At 36.0% G+C, this 21596-nt stretch overlaps 1 protein-coding gene across 1 annotated transcript in view; it reads left to right on the forward strand.

Annotated features, from left to right (window-relative positions):
* The window catches only part of HDAC9 (histone deacetylase 9), a 526228-nt gene that overhangs the window by 382510 nt on the left and 122122 nt on the right, over positions 1-21596 (forward strand). The window contains exon 21 of the mRNA XM_080818413.1: positions 4008-4126. Within this exon, the coding sequence (XP_080674539.1) occupies positions 4008-4126 (119 nt within the window). The remainder of the gene's footprint in view (positions 1-4007; positions 4127-21596) is intronic.

The following is a 21596-nucleotide window of genomic DNA, read 5'->3' on the forward strand; positions in this document are numbered from 1 at the left end:
TACTGATTCCAAAACATATCAAAACACACAAAAAAAGACAGCAGGATAAGAAACAAGGAACAGTGGATCTACAAAACAATCAGAAAATAGAACAAAATGGCAATAGTATGCCTTACCAATAATTAAACATGGATGAAATATGTGAAGGAGATTAAGAGATACAGACTCTCAGTTTTAAAATAAAAAAGCCATGGTGATGAAAAGCACACTAGGGTATATAGTCAATAATATTGTAATATACTTATCGTGATGAACATTTCCTAATGTATGTAATTGTTGAATCAACTGTTATACACAAAACTAATTTAATATTCTATGTCAACTATACTTCGATAAATGTTTTTATTTTAAAAAATAAATATAATGGATTAATTTATCTAATTAAAATACATAGAATGGCTGAATGAAAAAAAAGAAAAAGAAAAGGAACCAACAATATTCTGCCTAACAGAGATTCACTTTACCTTTAAAGACATGCATAGACTGAGAGTGAAATAATGGAAAGAAATATTTTAAGCAAATGGTAACCATAAAAAAGCAGGAGTAGTTATATCAGACAAAATAGACTTTAAACTGAAAATGGCAAAAAGAAGACAAAGAAGGTCACTATATAATGATAAGGTGGTCAATACATCAAGAGGATAAAATAATTATAAATCCTTATGTGTCCATCCTTAGATTACCTCAACATATAAAGCAAAAACTAACAGAGCTAAAAGGAGAAATAAATGGTAATTCAATAATAGTTGAGGACTTTAAATACCCCACTTTTAAAAGTAGGTAGATCTTGGAGACAGAATCAATAGGGAAAGAACAGACTTGAACAATGCTATAGACCAAATGGATGTAACAGATGTATATAGAACATTCTATCCAACAACAACAGAATACACATTCTTCTCAAGTGCACATGGAACATTTTCCAGGATAGACCATACATTAGACCACAGATAAGTCAGCAAATTCAAGAAGATTAAAGTCATACCAATTATCTTCTTTGACCACAATGGCATGAAACTAGAAATTAATGATAAGAAGAAACCTGGGAAATTCATGAACACATGGAAATTAAACAACACTGTCCTGAAAAATGAGTGAATCAAAGAAGAAATTAATGGGGGAAATAAAAAGTTTTCTTCAGATGGATGAAAATGGAAACAACATATCACACTCTGCAGGATGTAGCACAAGCAGTTCTAAAGGAAATAAATAATAAATAATAAACATCTGCATTAAGAAGCAAGAAAGATACCAAATAAACAACCTAACTCTATAACTTAAGGAACTAGAAAAAGAACAAACTTGGTCCAAAATTAGCAGAATGGAAGAAATAATGAAGATTGGAGAAGAAATAAATAGAGAACAGAAAAAAAATAATAGAAAAGATTAACCAAAGTAAGAGTTGCTCCTTTGGAAAGATATAAACAAAATTGACAAACACAGTATCTAGACCAAGGAAAAAAGAGAAAAGACCCAAATCAACAAAATTATAAGTGCAAAAGGAGATGTTAAAACACATCATAGGGGCGCCTGGGTGACTCAGTCGATTAAGCGTCTGCCTTCAGCTCAGGTCATGATCCTCGGGTCCTGGGATCAAACCCCACATTTAGCCCTACATCAAGCTCCCTGCTTAGCAATGAGTCTGCTTCTCCCTCTCCTTCTGCCTCCTGCTCCATGTGCTTGTACTCTCTCTGTCAAGTAAATAGTTTTTTAAAAATATCTAATGAGTGGATTCAGTAAAGTTGCAAGATACAAAATTAACTATACAAAAATCAGTAGCATATTCTATACACTAACAATGAATTTTCTGGAAAAGAAATAATCCCATTTATAGCAGTGTGAAAAGTAATAAAATACCATATATAGATTCACTGCAATCCTTATCAAGATTCCAATAGCAACTTTTACAGAGATGGAAAAAACACTCCTAAAATGTCTATAGAACCACAAAAGACCCCAAATAGTCAAAGAAACCTTGAGAAAGAACAAAGTGGGAAACATCACACTTCCTGATTTCAAGGTATACTATAAACCTATGTTCATCAAAACAGTATGGTACTAGCATGCATGCACGCACGCACACACACACACACACACACACACACAGAAAAATAGAACAATGGGACAGAATGCAGAGCCCAGAAATAAGCCCAAGCATATACAGTTAACTAATATTTGAGATGGAAGCCAAGAATACTCAGTGAAGCAAGGACAGTCTCTTCAATAAATGGTGCTGTGATAATTGGATATTCACACATAAAATAATGAACTGAACCTTTATCTTACACTGTTTATAAAAATTAACTTGAAATGGATTAAACACTTAAATGTAAGTCCTGAAATCATGAAACCCTTAGAAGAAAACATAGGAATAAAGCTTCTTAACATGGGCTCTGGTAACAATTACTTGGATATGATATCTAAAGTACAAGAAACAAAATAAAAAGTAAGTAAGGGTGACTATGTCAGGCTAAAAAAGATGCTTCCCAGCAAAGGAACCATCAACAAAGTGAAAAAACAACCCATGGAATGGGAAAAAAAAATTGCAAATTATATATCTGATAAGGGTTTAATATCCAAAACATATAAAGAACTCATACAACTCAATAGAAACAACACAACCCAATTTTTAAAAATGAACCAAAGGATCTGAATAGACATTTTCCAAAGAAGATATACATAAGACCAACAGGTACATGAAATGATGCTCAAGATCACTAATGACTAGGGACATGCAAATTAACACCATGATGAGATATTACCTGAGGTCTGTTAGATGGCCATCATAAAAAATATAAAAGACGACAAATGTTGGCATGGGTGTGGAGAAAATGGAAACTTTATGGACTGTTGGTAGAATTGTCTATTGGATCTAGCCACAATGGAAAAAAGTATGGAGAATCCTCAAAAAACTAAATTGAGAACTATCTTTTCATTCATTTGTGAATTTCAAATAAGTATTTTTTGTTTTATAATTTCAACAACTTCTTGTTAAATTTTTAAGTGTAAAACTAATATGTGGTCACTTTAAAAATATGAGAAATCTGCAAACATAAAAAAGTGAAAAGAACTCAATTTTGTCACTACTTAAGGATAGCAGTTTTAATATTTAGTTCAGTTATTTCTCCTAAACACACAACAGAGGCTTTACCACTTTTTAAATCTGCTATTGTGTGCACTTTCCCACTCTTATTAAATAGTCTTTGGAAATTTGAGTCTTAATAATAATGGCAGTTGGTCTTGAAGCCTACATTAATTTTTTAATTTTACAAAGCCCAGTGGCATCCATTAGTCATTTTCTCTCAAATCCAGCACTAAGGGAAAAAGAGTCAGGGTGATCTGAGAAGGCTGAAGAGGTAGATGCTGAAGTGTCTGAGTAGGGCCAGCAGGGGTTGCTGTCATGGATGAGACTAACACATTCCTGGTGTCTCTGACCTTGGACTCACTTAACATTATAATCTGGATTTTATTAAAGGAATTTTGCATTTTTCCTTTGCAAGAGTTACCCCCTACCATGACAAATATTTTTTTAAAAAAATTTTTTAAGTTGGAAAAGCAACTTTTTCTCAAAAGAAATTTATAGTTCAAATTTACACCAAGTTCTCACTAACTGGAGCAAGCCGGGTTTTCACTAAAGCTTTGACTTTCCTCTGTAAAACATTAGTCACTCCCTTGGAAGAAGCACTTTTTTATAGGCAGTGGGGTAAAACAGCCACAGATGTGCATGTAATGTGATGGGCTTAGAATGTACCTGCAAAACTTTTTTTTTTTTTTTTAAATTTAGAGGGAAAAAAGATGAAAGAAAAAAGACTGAATTGGGATGCTAAAATGACAGTGATTCACTAGTAAGGAAATGATAAGTTTTTGATCCATTCAAATAGTATTTTCTTTTTCCCTTTTCTTTATTCTTGAGAAGTTCTTGAGGATGTGCCAAGTCATTTTCATTGCACAATTTTTAAAGGTATTCACCATTCCCATGTGTAACTGGTTGCCTTTTTACTGTGCAGGACTGTAGTGACGCCTGTGGCCAAAGAGTTTGATCCAGACATGGTCCTAGTTTCCGCTGGATTTGATGCATTAGAAGGCCATGCCCCTCCTCTGGGGGGGTACAAAGTGACAGCAAAATGTGAGTATATCTTTTAGAAATTTTTGAAATGCTAAGACATAATAATCTCTTTTAGGTCTTTAAAATAGACAGCACATTTTACATGTGTCTAGTAAACTTAGGTAAGCTTTTTGAAAATAATTCAGATTGTGTTTATTGCTTTGTCAGATTCATCTCTCTGTAAGGATGTTTGCCCTTAAGAAAAACAAAGTTAAATGGTTTCCTTTGGTAGACTTGATGGGGCATTTCAGAACCTTTATGTTTTTCAGGAGTCCCATTTTGCTATTTAAAGGCAGAAGTGGTAGGACTTCTGTTTAAAATATGTTAAATGACTTCAGAGGTCATGAGTCTAGAAAAGCTCCTGGACTCTTCGAAAAGAGAATGGAAGTCACTGTTTTTATTCCATTGTACATATGGTAAAAAATAGCTCTTTCCTAATATATGTTACTTCTAGGTTTGAATATAAAAGTGTAGTTCCCCTTGCTCAGAAGCTCTGTACATGCCCATAGACAATGCTCAGGTTCTCTACTCCTCTTCTATTGTGTTGCAAAGGTTAAATTTTTGGCTCTGTTCCTTAACAACTAGACACCAGATGAAAACAAATGAATTTTATGTTATACTGCATTTGAATAATGTGACCTAATGGAATCTGACTAGAAAGAGGCTTTCTTCAAAAATAATTCCCATGTTCTCTGAGTGTGAAAATAAGGCATATGTATAGCCCATGCATACAAATGTATGCTGGTACTCTGGATATATATAAAAAAGAAGAAGGAAAAAAGCAGAATTGCACAAAGGATCCATTATTGTGTATTTTAGTGGGGGTTGGAAACAAATCAAAACAACCCAAATAGTTTTAACTGAGAGAGATGAGTTTAGAGCAAGTGTGTTTTATTAATTTGAAAAGAACCAAAGAACCAGCATCATGCCAACCTTTGTTTTTAGTTGGCTTCTCATATGAGAGAGTTTTCTGCACTCTAATTGTTCCAGTAACATTGTTAGGTAGTAACTATTTTTAACTTCTATTATTTACCCATGGTTTTTGGTGCCTTGTCGTCTATTGAAAACACATTGAAAGAGGCAACTCCACAAACACAAACAAAACATAATAATTCACAAGTTTGTAAAATTGAATAGAGAGGTGTTTGGTTTTATCAGATGTCTTTATGATCCCTTTTCTTTCTTCATGGAATTCCACTCCACTTTAGTGGGAAGTCAGTCTTCTCACTGCATCTTAATTAGCATCAAGACTGGTGACAAGTTTAGTCTAAATAAAGAGAAAAGAAGACCTTATACTTCAAGTTGATATATACCCAAACAATGGAAAACACATGGAGCAAAGACAGAAATCTAGAAAAGGTGTTCCTTGCCATTAAATACAAGACTCTCCCTCGGGAAGGAGGACTGTCTGTATTTGGGTGTTTCTTACTGCCAAGGAGGCAAGGTGTAATGAGTCCATTTCTCAGAACTAGCTGGAAGGAACTAATCTTTTTGTTTGCTTGTTTGTTCATTTTTTGCCAAGTGGAGTTCAAATATCAAATGTCATCTTGGAAAGTAGAATAGAAAGTAGTAGTAGTGTGGTTTCTTTTACTCATAGACCTAAGGTACATGGTTTCTACTCCTTTTATCTTCAGTACAATGCACTGAGACCTTTATTATGTTGTGTTTCTTTATCCATTTGGGGGTAAGCTCTTCATTGTTCCAGCTAAGTTTGTCTATAATCTCTTCAATCCCTCACCTCTCCTTATCTGTTTTTCCTTCTTGTGTCTTTTCTACTCAACAGACCATGTTTCCTTACAAGATGATTTGTTTCCTAAGAAAAATAGACAGACATAAATTTCCACTGATTTAATAATTGTCCCTCTCTGAGTACTTACAGTTTAGGAAAAAGACACACGATGAGGAAAGGAAATCTTAGAACTCAAGAGATGTTAGTAGAGATTACCTAAAACAGTTCACATATTGCATAGGTGAGAAAACTAATTCATTTTACCGTCTGAAATAATTGGGGTTAAAATAAAAATATTTATTCTGAATTCGTATTTAGATAAAATTGTATGAGGCTTTCACTGGATTTTTTCCACTAAAGAGAAAAATGTTTTGTAAAGTGCTTGAGAACAGAGTAGTTGGATGCAGACCCTTAACTCCCCGAGTGCAGGCTGTGATAGACACTGACTAGTCCTGTGATACTTAAATGAAAAGCCACAGAGCATCACATCTGGGCAGCTGTTTGTATGTATCATCTCATGGAGGCCTGAGTTTACCAGCCATATTTTCTAGAAATGCTGCCATAACTAGGTAGAGGTTAGGATTACTAGACAGCTGTATAGTTGCTCCTCAAATAGCTCACCCCTGGGTTTTTTTGTTCTTTTTCTAACCATGTGGCAGATGCATTTATGTTGCTTTGGTCTGAAAGTTCTCCATAGGCAATTACTATTGGACCTTCACTGTCCTATGCCAGAAGTCATCCTCCATTTCAGAGGAGTCTCAAAATGAAGCTAGAAATGGGCTAATTACTACAGTAAGACATAGGTAGAAATTATGGAAACAAATTCATAACCTAATGTTTTCCCATTTCACCTAAACTCAACCTTGCTCCAGTAGAATGTCTAAGGATTTTAGAAAGTGGTTTTTAGATACTGTGTCACAGATGCTAAAATTTTACTGTCTTAGCACATCAAATAAATCTTTTAAAATAATTTTGTTTAATAGTCCTAAAAGTAAAAGATAAATTAAGTCAAAACAACTAGTGTTTTCATTTATATTTGTATTTAGATATCTAATTCGTTATCTGATTTTTTTCTTTTTTGAAGACTTGTTTGATGCTATGACAAAAATTTCAGTGCAGCCATAGAGGTGATTTAAAGTTGATTCTTGGCTAGTACTATTTTTCTTCCTTCCTCTCTTCTCTCATTTCTTTACATATTAAATATTCTCTACAACAAAAATATTCATATTTGTGCCAAAGTTTGAAATAGGCTGAATTCATTATTTAAAATCTGTTTTGTCAATTAACCACCAGGACTAAGGCCCAGACTGAAAGGAATAAGTATCTTTATGTCCTACCCTAAATACTACATCAAACTCTACCATGAAATTATCAGTGTATCCTTTAAAAATATTCTCATTCAGATCTAAATATCTTTAGGTTACAGGTTAAGAAGGGTTTTTTTTAAATTTTTTTATTTTTTTATAAACATATAATGTATTTTTATCCCCAAGGATACAGACCTGTGAATAGCCAGGTTTACACACTTCACAGCACTCACCATAGCACATACCCTCCCCAATGTCCATAACCCCACCACCCTCTCCCTGCCCCCCTCCCTCCAACCCCCCTCAGTTTGTTTTGTGAGATTAAGAGTCACATATGGTTTGTCTCCCTCCCAATCCCATCTTGTTTCATTTATTCTTTTCCTACCCCTCAAACCGCCCATGTTGCATCTCCACTTCCTCATATCAGGGAGATCAGATGATAGTTGTCTTTCTCCGATTGACTTACTTCGCTAAGCATAATACCCTCTAGTTCCATCCACATGGTTGCAAATGGAAAGATTTCATTTCTCTTGATGGCTGCATAGTATTCCATTGTATATATATATATATACCACAACTTCTTTATCCATTCATCTGTTGATGGACATCTAGGTTCTTTCCATAGTTTGGCTATTGTGGACATTGCTGCTATAAACATTCGGGTTCACGTGCCCCTTCAGATCACTACCTTTATATCTTTAAGGTAAATACCCAGTAGTGCAATTTCTGGGTCATACGGTAGCTCTGTTTTCAACTTTTTGAGGAACTTCCATACTGTTTTCCAGAGTGGTTGCACCAACTTGCATTCCCACCAGCAGTGTAGGAGGGTTCCCCTTTCTCCACATCCTTGACAACATCTGTCATTTCCTGACTTGTTAATTTTAGCCATTCTGACTGGTATGAGGTGGTATCTCATTGTGGTTTTGATTTGTATTTCCCTGATGCTGAGTGATATGGAGCACTTTTTCATGTGTCTTTTGGCCATCTGGATGTCTTCTCTGCAGAAATGTCTGTTCATGTCCTCTGCCCATTTCTTGATTGGTTTATTTGTTCTTTGGGTGTTGAGTTTGCTAAGCTCTTTATAGAGTTTGGGTACTAGCCCTTTATCTGATATGTCGTTTGCAAATATCTTCTCCCATTCTGTCAATTGTCTTTTGGTTTTGTTAACTGTTTCCTTTGCTGTGCAAAAGCTTCTGATCTTGATGAAATCCCAATAGTTCATTTTTGCCCTTGCTTCTCTTGCCTTTGGCGGTGTTCCCAGGAAGAAGTTGCTGCGGCTGAGGTCAAAGAGGTTGCTGCCTGTGTTCTCCTCAAGGATTTTAATGGATTCCTTTCTCTCATTGAGGTCCTTCATCCATTTTGAGTCTATTTACGTGTGTGGTGTAAGGAAATGGTCCAATTTCATTTTTCTGCATGTGGCTGTCCAATTTTCCCAACACCATTTGTTGAACAGACTGTCTTTTTTCCATTGGACATTCTTTCCTGCTTTGTCGAAGATTAGTTGACCATAGAGTTGAGGGTCTATTTCTGGGCTCTCTGTTCTGTTCCATTGATCTATGTGTCTGTTTTTGTGCCAGTACCATACTGTCTAGATGATGACAGCTTTGTAATAGAGCTTAAAGTCCGGAATTGTGATGCCACCAACTTTGGCTTTGTTTTTCAATATTCCTATGGCTATTCGAGGTCTTTTCTGGTTCCATATAAATTTTAGGATTATTTGTTCCATTTCTTTGAAAAAAATGGATGGGATTTTGATAGGGATTGCATTAAATGTGTAGATTGCTTTAGGTAGCATAGACATTTTCACAATATTTGTTCTTCCAATCCAGGAGCATGGAACATTTTTCCATTTCCTTGTGTCTTCCTCAGTTTCTTTCATGAGTACTTTATAGTTTTCTGAGTACAGATTCTTTGCCTCTTTGGTTAGGTTTATTCCTAGGTATCTTATGGTTTTGGGTGCAGTTGCAAATGTGATCGACTCCTTAATTTCTCTTTCTTCTGTCTTGTTTGTGGTGTATAGAAATGCAACTGATTTCTGTGCATTGATTTTATATCCTGACACTTTACTGAATTCCTGTACAAGTTCTAGCAGTTTTGGAGTGGAGCCTTTTGGGTTTTCCATATATGGTATCATATCATCTGCAAAGAGTGATAGTTTGACTTCTTCTTTGCCAGTTTGGATGCCTTTAATTTCTTTTTGTTGTCTGATTGCTGAGGCTAGGACTTCTAGTACTATGTTGAATAGCAGTGGTGATAATGGACATCCCTGCCGTGTTCCTGACCTTAGCGGAAAAGCTTTCAGTTTTTCTCCATTGAGAATGATGTTTGCGGTGGGTTTTTCATAGATGGCTTTGATAATATTGAGGTATGTGCCCTCTATCCCTATACTTTGAAGAGTTTTGATCAGGAAGGGATGCTGTACTTTGTCAAATGCTTTTTCAGCATCTATTGAGGGTATCATATGGTTCTTGTTCTTTCTTTTATTAATGTGTTGTATCACATTGATTGATTTGTGGATGTTGAACCAACCTTGCAGCCCTGGAATAAATCCCACTTGGTCGTGGTGAATAATCCTTTTAGTGTACTGTTGGATCCTATTAGCTAGTATTTTGGTGAGAATTTTCGCATCTGTGTTCATCAAGGATATTGGTCTGTAATTCTCTTTTTTGATGGGATCCTTGTCTGGTTTTGGAATCGGGGTGATGCTGGCCTCATAAAATGAGTTTGGAAGTTTCCCTTCCATTTTTATTTTTTGGAACAGTTTCAGGATAATAGGTATTAGTTCTTCTGTAAATGTTTGGTAGAATTCCCCTGGGAAGCTGTCTGGCCCTGGGCTTTTGTTTGTTTGGAGATTTTTGATGACTATTTCAATCTCCTTACTGGTTATGGGTCTGTTCAGGTTTTCTATTTCTTCCTGGTTCAGTTGTGGTAGTTTATATGTCTCTAGGAATGCATCTATTTCTTCCAGATTGTCAAATTTGTTGGCATAGAGTTGTTCATAATATGTTGTTATAATTGTTTGTATTTCTTTGGTGTTGGTTGTGATCTCTCCTCTTTCATTCATGATTTTATTTATTTGCATCCTTTCTCTTTTCTTTTTGATAAGTGTGGCCAGGGGTTTATCAATCTTATTTTTTCAAAGAACCAGCTCCTAGTTTTGTTGATTTGTTCTATTGTTTTTTTTTTTTTTTTTGGTTTCTATTTCATTGATTTCTGCTCTGATCTTTATGATTTCTCTTCTCCTGCTGGGTTTAGGCTTTCTTTGTTGTTCTTTCTCCAGCTCCTTTAGGTGTAGGGTTAGGTTGTGTATTTGAGACCTTTCTTGTTTCTTGAGAAAGGCTTGTACTGCTATATATTTTCCTCTCAGGACTCCCTTTGCTGTGTCCCACAGATTTTGAACAGTTGTGTTTTCATTATCATTTGTTTCCATGAATTTTTTCAATTCTTCTTTAATTTCTTGGTTAACCCATTCATTCTTTAGAAGGATGCTGTTTAGTCTCCATGTATTTGGGTTCTTTCCAACTTCCATCTTGTGATTGAGTTCTAGCTTCAGAGCATTGTGGTCTGAAAATATGCAGGGAATGATCCCAATCTTTTGATACCGGTTGAGACCTGATTTATGACCCAGGATGTGATCTATTCTGGAGAATGTTCCATGTGCACTAGAGAAGAATGTGTATTCTGTTGCTTTGGGATGAAATGTTCTGAATATATCTGTGATGTCCATCTGGTCCAGTGTGTCATTTAAGGCCTTTATTTCCTTGTTGATCTTTTGCTTGGATGATCTATCCATTTCAGCGAGGGGAGTGTTAAAGTCCCCTACTCTTATTGTATTATTGTCGATGTGTTTCTTTGATTTTGTTATTAGTTGATTTATATAGTTGGCTGCTCCCATGTTAGGGGCATAGATATTTAAAATTGTTGGATCTTCTTGTTGTACAGACCCTTTGAGTATGATATAGTGTCCTTCCTCATCTCTTATTACAGTCTTTGGCTTAAAATCTAATTGATCTGATATAAGGATTGCCACCCCAGCCTTCTTCTGATGTCCATTAGCATGATAAATTGTTTTCCACCCCCTCACTTTAAATCTGGAGGTGTCTTCGGGTCTAAAATGAGTTTCTTGTAGGCAGCATATTGATGGGTTTTGTTTTTTTATCCATTCTGATACCCTGTGTCTTTTGATTGGGGCATTTAGCCCATTAACATTCAGGGTAACTATTGAAAGATATGAGTTTAGTGCCATTGTATTGCCTATAAGGTGACTGTTACCATATATTGTCTGTTCCTTTCTGATCTACTACTTTTAGGCTCTCTCTTTGCTTAGAGGACCCCTTTCAATATTTCCTGTAGAGCTGGTTTGGTGTTTGCAAATTCTTTCAGTTTTTGTCCTGGAAGCTCTTTATCTCTCCTTCTATTTTCAATGATAGCCTAGCCGGATATAGTATTCTTGGCCGCATGTTTTTCTCATTTAGTGCTCTGAATATATCATGCCAGTTCTTTCTGGCCTGCCAGGTCTCTGTGGATAGGTCCGCTGCCAATCTAATGTTTTTACCCTTGTATGTTACAGACTTCTTTTCCCGGGCTGCTTTCAGGATTTTCTCTTTGTCGCTAAGACTTGTAAATTTTACTATTAGGTGACGGGGTGTGGACCTATTCTTATTGATTTTGAGGGGGGTTCTCTGCACCTCCTGGATTTTGATGCTTGTTCCCTTTGCCATATTAGGGAAATTCTCTACAATAATTCTCTCTAATATACCTTCTGCTCCTCTCTCTCTTTCTTCTTCTTCTGGAATCCCAATTATTCTAATGTTGTGTCGTCTTATGGTGTCGCTTATCTCTCGAATTCTCTCCTCGTGGTCCAGTATTTGTTTGTCTCTCTTTTGCTCAGCTTCTTTATTCTCTCTCATTTGGTCTTCTATGTCACTAATTCTTTCTTCTGCCTCATTTATCCTGGCAGTGAGAGCTTCCATTTTTTATTGTACCTCATGAATAGCTTTTTTGATTTCAACTTGGTTAGATTTTAGTTCTTTTATTTCTCCAGAAAGGACTTTTATCTCTCCAGACAGGGTTTCTCTAATATCTTCCATGCCTTTTTTGAGCCCGCCTAGAACCTTGAGAATCGTCATTCTGAACTCTAGATCTGACATATTACCAATGTCCATATTGATTAGGTCCCTAGCCTTTTGTATTGCCTCTTATTCTTTTTTTGTGTGAGTTTTTCCGCCTTGTTATTTTATCCAGGTAAGAATATATGAAGGAGCAAATAAAATACTAAAAGGGTGGCAAAGACCCCAGGAAAATGCGCTTTAATCAAATCAGAACAGACCCCAAATCATGGCGGGGGGGGTGGGGGGGAGAAAGGGGATAAAAAGAAGTTCAGGAAAAAAAATTAAAAAAAAAGAAATTACAAAAATGAAAAAAATGTATATATTAGACTGGTGACTAGAACAGGGTCACCCACTTAATTTTGGGAGTATTTTGGTCTCTTAGAAGAAACTACCTCTCAAACCTTAAAGAATGAAAAACCTATATAAGGGTAAACACAATGGAGGTATAGAATATGCCTATAAAGATGAAAAAAAATTTTTTTTAATTTCTAAAAAAGGAGTTGATAAAGTAAGTTGGTTGGGAGAATAAAGAAAAAGAAAGTGGAGAGATTTTGCTCAGGCTGGAGACTAGAACAAACCTGGAGCTAGATTTAGGGTATATTTTGATCTATTAGAAGTTGTACCCCAAATTTTTTAGAAGAAAAAGCCCTATGTCTATACAAAAAAAAGTTAGATACAATGAAGGATAAAATATGACTATAATAATGAAGGTTCAAAAAAGATTATTATTTTTTTTTTATGAAAGGTATTGTTAAGATAAACTAGTTAAAAATGTTAAAAGAGGAGAGGGTAAAAGTTAAAAAAAATTTAGAAGAAGAAAAAAATAAAATTAAAAAAAATTAAATTAACTGCAAGAATAAAGAATCATGGGGAGAAAGCCATGAATTCCATGCTTTACTTTCTCCTTCCCTGGAATTCCACTGTTCTCCTTGGTAAGTGAACTTGGTCCTGGCTGGATTTCTTGCTCATCTTCTGGGGAAGGGGCCTGTTGTAGTGATTCTCAAGTGTCTTTGCCCCAGGCGGAATTGCACCGCCCTTACCAGGGGCCAGGCTAAGTAATCTGCTTGGGTTCGCTTTCAGGAGCTTTTGTTCCCTGAGCGCTTTCCGTAGAGTTTTGGAGGACGGGAATGAAAATGGCGGCCTCCCAGTCTCCTGCCCGGTTGGAGCCGAGAGCTCGGGGCCCCACTCCTCAGTGTGCCCTCAGAGAAAAGCGCTCAATCACCCCCATTTCCCTGGCCTCTGGCTGTGCTCCGAGCTCACCCAGCCTGTGACGGGTTCAAGGTAACCCCGAGCTGAGAGTTCACTCCTTGGCTCTGTCTCTGTAGCCGGCTTCCCCGCTCAAAAACCTGTGAGCTCTGTGACACTCAGACACCCGTGATCCTTCTGTGACCCTGCAGGACCTGGGGCCATGCTGACCCCACGTGGGCTGCACCCCGGTTTAGCCTCTGGAGCGATGTCCCTCAGTGGAGCAGACTTTTAAAAGTCCTGATTTTGTGCTCTGTTGCTCCGCCACTTGCCGACAGCCAGCCCCTCCCCCATGCTCTATCTTCCTGTCGCTTTGGATTCACTTCTCCGCCATCCTACCTTTCAGAAAGTGGTCGATTTTCTGTTTCTAGAATTGCTGCTCTTCTTCTCTTTGATCTACTGTTGGATTTGTAGGTGTTTGCAATGGATTGATAAGCTATCTAGCTGATCTCCTGCTACCTGATGTAGTCTCAGCCTGCTACATCTCCGCCATCTTGACTCCTCCAATTACAGTTTAAGAAGGTTAACATGACAATTAAGTGCCATGTTCCAACAATAAAATGAAACAAAATTGAATCATCATATTACAGCATCCCTGGTCTTACGGTGTTGTTAACATTTAAAAAAATTGTTTCTTCAGTTCATGTTAATTTGCAGAAAAATGTATTTTTTCTTCCTTTTCAAGACATTTATATTTTCTCTCCTTTCATTGACTTCACATAGTAAACTATATGCAAATTTCTTTTATCATGTGAATAATAATTTTCCTTTCTTTAGAATAATTCAGAAGTCATTGTGAGGTGATTCCCATATCTGATTTTAAAAAATGATCTTTTTTCAAACAGAGAGTATTTTTGTATTTTTTGAGATAGTAACTACTTCCCTCAGCAAATAAATAAATGTTATTTGGACAAGTAAAAAACACCCATTAGTTGGTGGAAAAAAGTCAAATAACATACCTTAGTCTTGAATTACCATCTTCTTTTTGATAAAATGTTTTAACCTTTTTAGTTATCCTCTTATTCCTTTTATCCCACCGTGAATGTCTGTCTGACAGGGAAAGAGCACTCTTGTGAAGCAGGTACCTATAGAAATGAATTCGTTCTTAGCTTTGTGTTTTTCCTGAGGAAGTACAAAAATTCCTTGATTAGTCAATCCTCCAAAAATAAGTCTCTAAAAAGTTGAGTGTTGAGCCAGTCAACAAATAGTCCCAACAAATTAACTTGTTAGGTATATGAGGTTATGTTGGTCTACTTCATCAGCTTATGATGGATATATGCGCTTCAACTCCCTGTGTATACAGAGTGTATGGTTCAAGATGTCCTCTGTCGGCACATTTTATTTGTCCATAGAGTTGAAGGCAGATGGAGCCAGAATTAATTACATTTTGGTGAATTTGACTTATTTTCTTTTTCTCTCACTGATGATTCTAGCCCTCTCTTAATATGTCCATAGCTATCCTCTGTCACTAATTTTCTTTGCTAGAAAGAACCTGATCACATTCACTTGTATGTTGTATTCATTACCCAATTATACACTTCTTAAAGTGAGTGTATTTCAGCTAATGTGATAGTTCTGTTTGACAGTTGCATCTTTTATTATTTATCTGTAATTGTGGAATCAATGCTTTACCTTTTCATGATAGAATTTCAGACCATAGCAAATAGGCATGGAGAAAAGGAGTGTCTGGAAGACATTTACCAAATGCCATTTCATGAAAGATCAACCTTAAGCTGAAGGGTTTCAGTTCTTTTAGATTAGGGTGAAAACTGGGGGAATATTATGCACAGTTGATTAACCAAAATATCTTCCCATCCAGCTACCATCAGATTAACCTCTCTTATACATTTCTGTGTTCTGTCATCAGAGCTGGATCACTGCCTGGCACATTTTCTAAATAACTTCTTTTTTAAAATGAATAAAGCTAGGTGAACTCATTGTCTTTTAAGCAAGTCAGAGGCTTTCTTCTGTATTTGATGCTACTTGAATTGGGGTTTATGATTTTCTTTTTTGTAATTACTGCCACTTCTTTCCAAGGTTTAGTATTCTTATCTCATATAATATTTTAATTATCACAAACCTGTGTTTCTGACAGTGGTCACATGTGCAACATATCCCTTTAATAGAAATAGTATTAAACAGAATATAAATATTAAAGGGGGAAGTCATGGTTTCCTTGTAGCAATGGGTTTTGGACAAAAACACTGAATTCCTGCTGTTAATACCTACTAGAATCAAGATGGTAAGGTAACTCATTTCATTTCTGCTCAGAAAAGCAGTACAGTGGGAGAGTGAATCCTTTAAATAATAAACTTGAAATAAAGATGAAAAATTAGAGGAGAGTACAGAATAACTCATTTTGGTGCCAGAAGATCTATGTTCAAGTCTCAAGTTTGTCCCTTACTAATTTTGTAACCAAATTAGTTTCTTAATCAGAAAAAAAAATGGGGGAGAGTAGAGAGATAAAAATTATACCTGCAACATAAGGAATAAGTGATGAGGCATTGTGAGTTGAAAGTTTTAAATTATATTGGTGATACTGTTTCAACAATTCTAAACATTCACCAAAGGTCTTAGGTAATGTATTTGAACACAAAATATACAACACAAATACTGTAACTTGTTGGAAAATGTTTGAGATTCTTATTTGAACAAAATGGGAGGAGGACAGCCTGATATCCTAGGAATCTGTGCAAGATTCTAGGTAAATATTTGTGGGTGGTCCCTTCAATCAAAAGTCAGGTTGGTAAGAAACATCTTATTTCCATATCCATGTGCAATGCTTTTAAAAGAAAATAACATGTTATTATTTTGTGATGAGGATAACTCACATTCTCCCCGCCTAAAAGCTGTACTTTTTGTTTTGGTATATTGAGGTTTGCTTGGATTGTGACATTATTAATACTCTGATCCAGAATAAGTTGTCCAGTGATGCATTTTAAGCAATTGAATTATCTAAAATACAGTTGAAAATCAGAAAATAAACAGCACTCCTGAAATGCAAAAATAGATGCAGAAAGCCCATTTATAAATACGTAGACCCACCTTCTTGTTCTTATTAAGATTGTGCTTAATTTTTTACATATATAACTAGTGTACTAGATTGTCTGATTTTATAACCTGGAACAGATTTAAGGAACTGTTTGGTAATATAGGTAGATGAATGCATGGTAGACATATTCTATCTCTGAGGTTCTTAAATTTGGGTCCACAGCTCATGGGACTCATGAGCTTAGATGAAAAAAAAATTACATTACTGTTTTTTTAGTAAAACTGTTACTTGCCCCTTTACTTGCCCCTTATTAGCTGTATGAATTTAAGAAGGTATTTATTTTCATTATAAATACAGGCAACAAACCATAATAATATAGGTAAAGTAGATGACTTTATCACCAGTAGAAATGATAGCTATTTTCATATCACTTTATCGTTTTGTACATAGTTCCAGTGACCAGTTGCTTTCATCATTACTTTGAAGTGATAGTATGTATCAGACCTGCTGCCCAATTAGTTACTTGATGCATTAATATAGGATTACATGTATTACTTATTTTATGTACTTAAAAACATTCTGAGAAGGGATCCATAGGCTCTACTTTGAATACACACACACACACACACACACACACGCACCTGCACATGCACACGTATACACATACACAGTCTTTACTTTGAGGCAAAGTGTAGTTTGTTTCCTTTTGCTGATTTACTTCTCACATTATGCCTGGTGTAGTTATTCTATTATATATAGTTCATCTCTGAAGCAACCCTGGAAAAAAATATTGAGCATTCTGGTTTATCCAAAGATTTCTTATCTGCAAAACAAACTTCATATATGTCTCACATTGCAAGATCTCCATGTCTTGTACCTGGAAGTCAAACAGACATTATAAACAATTACTAAGCTTTGCATCAATAATTTGTATATTAATATGTCTTCCTTTTAGAGAGGATAAACTAATGCAATCTGGGAATTCAGAAATTTTGTTAAAAATTTTACACTAATTTTCAAATTTTTAAAAAAATGTTGGGTAGTTTAAAGATGAAGAGTAATAAAAAGAATTATATAACAAATTCATTGGTTCTTCTACTGTTTAGAATATATTAGCCAAATATTTTTATATTTGTTCCAAGTCTTTTTGTTTGTAAAAGAAATAGAATTTGCAGATGAATGTGAGCTCCACTTTAATCACTGCCCCTAAATCCTATTCCCCTTCTCTTCTAACTACTGTCATAATCCATATTCTTTTCAGTACACACACACACACACACACACACACACACACGTTATAAAATAGTATTTTAGTGAATATGGTTTTAGATTTACAATATATTGCAAAGGTAAATATTATCATTCTGTTCATATAGTTTATGGAACTTGCTTTTTTGCTTTTAAAATTGTTTTGAACTACACTCATGAATATTTATATATCCTTTTAATTTCTTTGTATTAGGCCAGTATGGACACATACCATCATGTATTTTGTCTATTCTCCCATTAATGGATCTTCAAGATGTTTCTAGATTTTCACTATTATAAGTAATGTTGAAATGAATATCCTTTCACAGATCTTTTATCTGACACTGACTTTTTTTAGTCAGGTTGGACTTCTGTTTCTTTTTCAGTATGTAGCACTTGGGGGAGCCTGGCTGGCTCAGTCAGTAGAGCATGTGACTCTTGATCTCGGGGTCATAAGTTTGAGCCCTATCTTGAGCACAGAGATTACTTAAACAAAAAGTACATGGCAGTGTGTAACACGTATAAACATGGAGGGAGATAGTTAAACAAGGAAAGAATTCTTTCTACCTTCTGTTAATTATTCCTCACACCATTTTCCACATCCCTTGTCTTTGATAAACATATACCCAAACAACTAATCTTGCTTCTTCTCTTTACCTTTTTATACTTTGTATATCATACCCCTTCCTTTTCAGTTAAAATTGGCAGAGAGGATATTGTTGTGTACTAATACTCTTCAAGTCCAATCTGAACTTTAAGGGAAAAAATGGACTAGAAGTCATTCAATAAATAAATAAAATATCATTTTCAGGTGTTTTCCAAAAATACTTTGTAAATTAAACTTAAATTGAAAAGGTGATCTTCTGCAAAAAGTTAACCCAGTTGGCTATCCTATCAGTGACTGTGGAAGGCACTATGGCCCTGAAGTTGAAAATACAATCTGGTCATCCAGTAGATGAATCATAATCCTGGCCTGGGCCCTTAGAATGACCACAGGAACATCATTCAACTTCTTGAAGATTGTTTTCTTCCCTGGAAAGGGACATTAATTTCATCTTGGCAGTGTTGTTGTTAGTAGATGATAAAGTAATACCTGCTGGCAATATTTGTGTTTTTACTCTGTGGTAGGCACTATACTCACTACTCTGCATTATCTCATTTCATTTTTATGATTAAATGGGATAAATATATAAAGCATACTTTTTTTGCATTTTTGTATTCTTTGATCTCCTTATTACCCTGAAATTACTAAATATGATTTAGCAGAAATTTATATTCCTAAATTTTTAAAAAAGTGACAGAAAAATTAAGTGACTTGCTCACTTAATAACAAATAAGAGTAGCAAAACCACAACTTGATCTCATGTCTTTTAAATTCTAGCTTAACAGGGGCACCTGAGTGGCTCAGCAGGTTAAAGCCTCTGCCTTCGACTCAGGTCATGATCCCAGGGTCCTGGGATCGAGCCCCGCATCGGGGCTCTCTGCTCGGCGGGGAGCCTGCTTCCTCCTCTCTCTCTGCCTACTTGTGATCTCTGTCTGTCAAATAAATAAATAAAAAATCTTAAAAAAAAATTCTAGCTTAACATAGTTTCTACTTGACTCAACAAGTTATTAAAAATCTCTTAAATAAATGAGTAGGAGTTTTAATTGCCGTAGAAGCTTATTCTGAAGTATGCAAATACAGAAAATAAAGGAAATTTTTCCAACAGTGAATTTCTTTTTTTTTTTTTATTTTAATAAACATATAATGTATTTTTATCCCCAGGGGTACAGGTCTGTGAATCGTCAGGTTTACACATTTCACAGCACTCATCATAGCCCATACCCTCCCCAATGTCCATTTCCCCACCACCCTCTCCCGTCCACCCTCCCCCCCCCCCGCAACACTCAGTGTGTTTCTTGAGATTGAGTCTTTTATGGTTTGTCTCCCTCCCAATCCCATCTTTTCATTTTTTCTTTTCCTACCTCCCCCCAACCCCCCCCGCCTTGCATCTCCACTTCCTCATATCAAAGAGATCATATGATAGTTGTCTTTCTCCGATTGACTTATTTCGCTAAGCATGATACCCTCTAGTTCCATCCACGTCGTCGCAAATGGCAAGATTTCATGTCTTTTGATGGCTGCATAGTATTCCATTGTGTATATATACCACATCTTCTTTATCCATTCATCTGTTGATGGACATCTAGGCTCTTTCCACAGTTTGGCTATTGTGGACATTGCTGCTATAAACATTCGGGTGCACGTGCCCCTTCGGAGCACCACGTTTGTATCTTTAGGATATATACCCAGGAGTGCAATTGCTGGGTCGTAGGGTAGCTCTATTTTCAGTTTTTTGAGGAACCTCCACACTGTTTTCCAGAGTGGTTGCACCAGCTTGCATTCCCACCAGCAGTGTAGGAGGGTTCCCCTCTCTCCGCATCCTCGCCAGCATCTGTCATTTCTTGACTTGTTCATTTTAGCCATTCTGACTGGTGTGAGGTGGTATCTCATTGTGGTTTTGATTTGTATTTCCCTGATGCCGAGCGATGTGGAGCATTTTTTCATGTGTCTGTTGGCCATCTGGATGTCTTCTTTGCAGAAATGTCTGTTCATGTCCTCTGCCCATTTCTTGACTGGATTATTTGTTCTTTGGGTATTGAGTTTGATAAGCTCTTTATAGATTTTGGATACTAGCCCTTTATCTGATATGTTGTTTGCAAATATCTTCTCCCATTCTGTCAATTGTCTTTTGGTTTTGTTAACTGTTTCCTTTGCTGTGCAAAAGCTTTTGATCTTGATGAAATCCCAATAGTTCATTTTTGCCCTTGCTTCTCTTGCCTTTGGCGATGTTCCTAGGAAGAAGTTGCTGCGGTGGAGGTCAAAGAGGTTGCTGCCTGCATTGTCCTCAAGGATTTTGATAGATTCCTTTCTCACATTGAGGTCCTTCATCCATTTTGAGTCTATTTTCGTGTGTGGTGTAAGGAAATGGTCCAATTTCATTTTTCTGCATGTGGCTGTCCAATTTTCCCAGCACCATTTGTTGAAGAGGCTGTCTTTTTTCCATTGGATATTCTTTCCTGCTTTGTCGAAGATTAGTTGACCATAGAGTTGAGGGTCTATTTCTGGGCTCTCTATTCTATTCCATTGGTCTATATGTCTGTTTTTGTGCCAGTACCATACTGTCTTGATGATGACAGCTTTGTAATAGAGCTCGAAGTCTGGAATTGTGATGCCACCGACTTTGGCTTTCTTTTTCAATATTCCTTTGGCTATTCGAGGTCTTTTCTGGTTCCATATAAATTTTAGGATTATTTGTTCTATTTCTTTAAGAAAAATGGATGGGATTTTGATAGGGATTGCATTAAATGTGTAGATTGCTTTAGGTAGAATAGACATTTTCACAATATTTGTTCTTCCAATCCATGAGCATGGAATATTTTTCCATTTCTTTGTGTCTTCCTCAATTTCTTTCATGAGTACTTTATAGTTTTCTGAGTATAGGTTCTTTGCTTCTTTGGTTAGATTTATTCCTAGGTATCTTATGGTTTGGGGTACAATTGTAAATGGGACTGACTCCTCAATTTCTCTTTCTTCTGTCTTGTTGTTAGTGTAAAGAAATGCGACTGATTTCTGTGCATTGACTTTATATCCTGACACTTTACTGAATTCCTGTACAAGTTCTAGCAGTTTTGGAGTGGAGCCTTTTGGGTTTTCCACATATAGTATCATATCATCTGCAAAGAGTGACAGTTTGACTTCTTCTTTGCCGATTTGGATGCCTTTAATTTCTTTTTGTTGTCTGATTGCTGAGGCTAGGACTTCTAGTACTATATTGAACAGCAGTGGTGATAACGGACATCCCTGCCGTGTTCCTGA

The sequence above is a fragment of the Martes martes genome (genome assembly GCF_963455335.1).
Source record: "Martes martes genome assembly, chromosome: 11".
NCBI lineage: Eukaryota > Metazoa > Chordata > Mammalia > Carnivora > Mustelidae > Martes > Martes martes.